The 6,395-nt window shown below is 37.1% G+C and overlaps 1 protein-coding gene across 1 annotated transcript in view; it reads right to left on the bottom strand.

The window, feature by feature from the left end:
* The window catches only part of PIGB (phosphatidylinositol glycan anchor biosynthesis, class B), a gene marked incomplete at its 5' end in the record, with an annotated part of 8,921 nt that extends 2,530 nt beyond the window's left edge, over positions 1 to 6,391 (bottom strand). Inside the window, 8 exons of the mRNA XM_009706383.1 lie at positions 1,721 to 1,785; positions 3,021 to 3,232; positions 3,734 to 3,785; positions 4,137 to 4,277; positions 4,861 to 4,991; positions 5,169 to 5,273; positions 5,891 to 6,011; positions 6,339 to 6,391. Of these exons, the coding sequence (XP_009704685.1) occupies positions 1,721 to 1,785; positions 3,021 to 3,232; positions 3,734 to 3,785; positions 4,137 to 4,277; positions 4,861 to 4,991; positions 5,169 to 5,273; positions 5,891 to 6,011; positions 6,339 to 6,391 (880 nt within the window). The remainder of the gene's footprint in view (positions 1 to 1,720; positions 1,786 to 3,020; positions 3,233 to 3,733; positions 3,786 to 4,136; positions 4,278 to 4,860; positions 4,992 to 5,168; positions 5,274 to 5,890; positions 6,012 to 6,338) is intronic.
* Positions 6,392 to 6,395: the final 4 nt, after the last annotated feature.

Raw genomic sequence — 6,395 nt, 5'->3', positions numbered from 1 at the left:
CCCCCCGCCCCATTTTCTTGAAGGAGCTAATGATAGGAAGAGACATTTCTCCTCCTGGGAGACAGCTGTATAAACCTGTTTCTCACAACGACAACTTAGATGAACCTGGCACAGAAGACAGCTTCATGTTGCAGCCAGTCTGGAAACCCTTATTAAGTCATGTGCTTGTCAGTATTGGGAGATAAAAAACATTTTACGCGGCCTAGCTCTGTGCCCGCTTTTACTGAATCACAAGAAACAAGTTAGAATAGGCCCGTTTCAGAACTCAGTAACAAGTTAAATTAGTCTTCAGTTGGTCTGTTCTGACAAATTGCAGATCTTTATCTCAGATGAAAACAAAGTCCACTAATTAGTCTGTGGTTTAAAGAGGAGTGGAAACATTCTATTACAGGCATTTTTTTACTGTTTTTGTGAAATGCTCTGAGCTTATCTTTAAGTGTGCTTTGAAATGACTTTGACATTCATGTGGGTTTTTTTCTACTTTTATTTATAATATTTAGAGCAATTTAAAGGCCTCTTTGTAACCACTGAGTTATCACAAATAATTTTTGCCATTTTTTTCTTTAGTAAAGTATCCAAACAGATGATAATTAGCTCTTGATAAATTGTGTAGACGACCTTATTCCCTTATAGACATGAAAGTTAAGAGCGATATTAACAAAAAATAGTGGTCTGATTGAAATTTTTCTGCATGTGAGGTAGAACTGGTTCATCTTAAACGTGCTATTGAACTAAGCCAAGACATGCTACATATTTGATCTCAGCAGAGGGCAAAACTAGTGAAATAAGATTTACTTTAGTTTACACTAGCAAAACAGAGTAAAGAAAACTACAGTTTTCATTGATTCATCTTTTGAACTTGTATTTAAACTAAAGCTATACAACTTCATGTTCCAGAAGTTTTAATCTTTCCTTTGTAACTTTTCAACATACTAGAATCTATTTTCCTATAGATACACTACTGTAATTAATGCCTAGTTTTGTAAAATATAAAATACTTCCTTATTCGGCTCTTTTCTGTGTTTAAAAGAAAAACAACACGGAACAGGAAAAAAAAGAGAAATGAATACTTTAAAAGTTTCTGTTAGAAAAATCTTTGTTAGCAAAGACAATAGGCTTTCCAGTTTAAACTATGGGCAGATTTGCTTTAATTTTTTCAAGTTAACCACATTAGTTTAGGGACCTTATTCCTGTTTTAACAAATTTACCTTACTATACCTGAAGGAAAAAGCTATCACGTTAACTACTCTCGAACTTCTGTGGGAGGTAACCTCCAGCTGGTGACTGGTCAAGAGCAGACAGAAAACTAGCATCATCTACTAACACACTTGAATCTAGAAAAGTATAATTTTAGTTGTTGAATACTTTAATTTTTTTATTGCATACTCAAAGGCACTTGTCAGGCATATCTGAGACAACCAGGTAGAAAAATACTACAAAGGAACCAAGGAACAATATTCACTTTTTAGCATTGCTAAAGAGTTAGGAGTCACCGAGGCAACTTTCATGTTTTTTGGCAGGAGGTACTTTTATTCTTGCTAACGATCCTCCGTCACTTGCTGTTCCTCATAATTTTTTTTCTTTTTTCCTAGCTGTAAGAAAAGGTTAGTCTAGTTCTAACTACCCTTTTGTCAAATACCTACACTAACTATTAACAGTCTCTCTTTAGGTAAAATTTATACACAGGGAAGGTTGCAAGACATTTGAAACCAATGCTTACCACAAAAAACCATGCAAAATGGCAGTACTGGATAGATGAACCTGAATTCTTTATGGGTCAGCATGCTGTAATAAAACAGATACGGTACTACAGTGAGAAAGTTAAATGCATCGGTTCTGTTGACAAAATGTGTTTTAGAGCATGGAGAACTGGAAGAAAAGCACTTGGATGTACTAAAAAGCTTTTGGCATTTAAGCAGTTTAAAGTAAAAATCCAAACTGTCACTTTTTAAGAACGTAACAAATACATTAAAATTAAGATTATTTGGCCACTTTAAACCAAGAGCTAGTAAAAGTACCTGGCTACTACTCTAGCAATTAAGTGCTCTGATTCTGTGACTATTAGATATAACTTAGCTAGTACTTCACCAATTTGCTTTCTGTAATGAAACATAATAAAAAGTGTGGATGAGAAGATAAGATTCAAGTACACGTTTGTATCTAACAAAGTAACATTCACCTCTGCCAATACAACTTTACACCATTCCCCACGTCAACTGTTGGGGCTTTTTTGGGGATTACTGCAAGACCTGTGTCATGGGAACCAAACAGGTTCTTAAAAGACTAAAGGAGTTAAAAAAAGGTGTAAACCCAATACAACTGCATCCAGTTTTGAGTTGGACTATAAGAAGAGGTGGCATTTGTGGCCATGCTACTGTCTTGTTGTATTCTATGACTACGGTAGCCTAATACCATTTATTACTTAGTATTTATTAATTTGCTGTATCTTTTCTTGTCTGAAAGTGTGTCTCGTCTAATCTACAGTTAATTCTGATGCTTTAGAAAGAACTTATCTTTTCTTCTGCTCTTCAACTTAAAACGCGACATACAGTCCTATGATAAATGTTAGGAGCTGTGTGTAGACTTGTGAATGGAGTAAGTTTCAGAGGCCTAAGAACCTCTCATCTTACTGGGGATGTATTAAAGAACCAAATGAAATGGTATTTTCATTTACAGGCATCTAGTAAACACAGTTTTCTAACTAGTTCTGTTGCTTAAACACCTGTTAGGTGATGGAGTGCTGGTTGGTTTGTTTTTTTTTCATTTTCCATTGAATTTCATGCTGAATTATTTTATTCTTGAAGAGTCTACTCAATTCTAAAAATACATGTTTGGTAACAATACAAAAAGTAGTATTACATAAAATTCTAGAAACTATTGTATAACTGACTGCATTTCTTGGGAGTGTTTGAATAGTTTAAAGTTCTCTACCACTTAACCTCAATACTATGCTTTTTTTGTTCTAGAGAGGATGTGAGCTTTAAAAGTGAAAGATAGTAGTTATACTTAAGAGAAATTACCTGTATACCAGCACTGTCCAAATCACTGCCATTAGAAAGATGCGATACCTTTTTGGTGCCAGCACACAGCCATGAATAAAGAAAGGCAGATGGGTACCCAAGATGACTGGTAGTCCCTGAGTGAAGTACCAATGCCAAGGATGAGATCCGTAAAACGCTCCCAAATCCTGCAGCACGTTGAATTTCAAGAAGTTCAGCTGAACCACTACCCACTGAGAGATTTTGGGAGTGGGTGGGGGTGGGGGAAGAAGTTAAAGACAAATCCAAAGTGAAAACCAACAGCTAAATTGAATTACACAGTCATCACTGGCCTTAAATGATACAGCATTTTCATTCATACTTCTGTTTTTCCTAGTCAGACTCGTAACATACTTCCTATATTTAGCATTTAAACACAGAAGTGTGTAAGTTTTGTAGTTTGTTGATAACTGTTGATTTATTGAGAGCTGAGCATACTGATGTAAAATACCAGTCCATCATTTAAAATAACTGAGAAGTCAGTGATTTATTGAGAGCTGAGCATACTGATGTTAAATAACAGTCCATCATTTAAAATAACTGTTTAAGGGTTTATGGCTTAGAATATATTTAGATATCACAGGCCAGACACGGTCACAGAAATAACAGAAGTGAGAGAAGTCTGAAACATCCAATCAGTCTTAAAATGCTAAAACCCAACCTTTTTCTTGAAAGTCAAGTTTAAACCAACTTACCTCACCAAAAAACACACGGTCAATTATTAAAGAGGTTCCTACTGTGACCAATCTGCAAAAATGGAAAGTTGCACCGATATCGCATGAATTACTTTTATATCAGATTCTACTCTTCCCCAAATAGCTGTCAAAACTCCCTGATTTCTAATCTTTTTCGAGAAAAACAGCTTGAATGCTGTTTATGTCTCACCCTCATTAAATCTCTCCTAGTGCTTTTTTGCACTTATACATTAATTTAAAGGAAGCATGTACCTTCTTTAAACTTTTGCAAAAGGACTCTTACCTTTTTTTCTTGTTTTTTTACATGAAATCAGCTTTTTGGGGTTGTCTGCCTTTGCAGTGGTAACATTAATCTTAAGATATAGCTGTGCACAGTCATAGTTTAAATTCAGAAAGAACTTACCCAATTGGAATGCAGTTGTATAGGATAAGGTCTGCTTTCCTCTGTTCTTGCAAAAAATGACTGAAGACCAGAGGCATCCATGGGATAACAGCGGTGGGACGAATAACAATTGCAAATGCTATCAAAGCTAAATATTTGCAGCTAGAACGAGGGAATATAAGAAAACCAGCAGTTTATCAAAAGGTTTGGTCAATTCTTTTGCAGACAGTGACATTTCAACAACTTAAAAACTGTCATATCTCTGACCGTAAGTTTTTCATACTGCAATTAACTTTGATTCTCTCAGTGCTGATACTGTTTTGCTTGGAAGGCTGCCAACTATATAATTGCTTTATTAGCAGTGGAGTTGCTAACTGGAAGCACATACTTACTTTAAAATAGATAGCTGGTAAAGAAAGTCGTGACCATAAATTCACCTATATCTGAACCCAAACAAGCTTTTGTCATCTTTTCCCAAGTTACCACAAACTCCAGTCCTTTAAATTAAAGTTTCCTATAAACTGATAAGTTTGTGTAAGGGAACTGGAGAATAGTAATTTTACATACCAGCTGTATCACAGCTTCAACTGCTCTTCCTTCCATGATCTAGAGCTCTTGCTACATGAATGAGGTGGGTTTGGTTGCCTTATATTTTAAGATAAAAGTTTGCATTTTAAACAATGTCAGTAGACTGGTGTTATCCCAAGCCCAAAATTATCAGTACCGTTAGTAGAAAGTTTCTCACCTGCTCCCCATCTTGAGACCTTTTATTGGATAGTAGGAAAGAGCAAAAATGGTAAGAAGAGTTTCCATGGTGTTCGTTAGAGTTCTGGTACAGGAATACCATGTAAACCAGGAACACAGCTGGCAGAAGTACTGAAAATAATTATGAACAACAGGATGCACAGGGAGAAATATTAAAACAAATTCTGTAGTTTTAAATGAAGGTGCTAATTCTTCAAGGTGTGATGTAGTATCATTTTGCTGTTGTTTACACTGCAACAAACAGTGTTTATTAACATGCAGAAAAATTTTTTAAAGGCTGACACTCACCACGCACTTCGCTGTTTCTGCATTTTCAAGGTGTTGCACTAATGAGTAAAGCTTCACATCAGCAAAAGCTGCCAGCACTGCCTGTGCGAATCTAGGGACCCATATCTATGTAAGCAGACAGAAAATTTTACTTGCAACAAACGTGTTAAATTCCACGTTTGAAGAGAGGACTACTGAATTAGTGAGTGACTGTTCAGACATGAAAATAGTGAATTGCTGAATATTCTCTATAGCTTTTTATGATTTTTTAAAAAAAATGTAAGGTCCTTTGGTAAGGCTAGTATTTCTGCCAAAACAAAGGAAGTCTGATGTTTAACTAAAAGCATTCAGAAATTGAAAGCAGAATTCTTTGCCATTCATCTCCAATAGAAGTCAAAAGGGGCTGTTGTTAGTGAGTTTAGTACAAATATGTATTATTAAACACTTTGGAAAACTGAACCACTGAGCAATTATGATGCAGTGGAAAGCAGTATCCATATGAAACTCAAGGAGATCGATGGAGGCCAAGAATAATCCTCTGCAGTCACAGGCATCAGTACTGTGACTGGCGATCCAGGAGTTCTGCACCCACGTGAAACACTTCAGTGAGGCCTCTGTGCTCATACATCTCTAACTGCCAGATTCAAGGCTTTGTATTTTACAATGATAAAAATACACTGAATTTAAATACAATGCTTTTAAAATGGATTTTAGTAGCAGATGTATGTCTTCATTATACTCACCAGCAGCTGAACATCATCTTTAGCCAGCAGCTGTAAAGCTTTGTAGATGCTTGCAAAGATCAGTGGGTATGAATAGCCCCTTAAGCCATTTGCCCATTCCCAAGTTAGGTAGCCATAATTATTAATATTAAGGATACATCATGACCGACCGAAACAAAAACTTTCATTCGAGCTGCGTTATTCAGACTTGTCCGGGTCGAAACATTTACCCCTTGCGGCCAAAAGCAGTGGGGTTTTTGTTACCGGTCAAGCTAACACCTTACTGCCGTGGAAACCTCTACCCGAGCGCTCCTCCCACTCACGACATTGCGGCCGTGACTCTCCAGTCACACCAGGACGGTAAAAACTCGGGAAGCGGGGCCACGTCCCCTCCGGACCGCAGGAAGCGATGGCGATAGCGGGGGGGTCGTGAGGACGGGCGGAAGGTTGGCACCGCGAAGGATATTTGAAGACCATGCGATGCGCCACCTCCAGCGACTGCCAGTACTCATCCGGGACGAAGCTG

Source organism: Cariama cristata, unplaced genomic scaffold (assembly GCF_000690535.1).
Source record: "Cariama cristata isolate BGI_N322 unplaced genomic scaffold, ASM69053v1 scaffold538, whole genome shotgun sequence".
NCBI lineage: Eukaryota > Metazoa > Chordata > Aves > Cariamiformes > Cariamidae > Cariama > Cariama cristata.
This window is presented reverse-complemented; position numbering and strand designations above follow the sequence as displayed.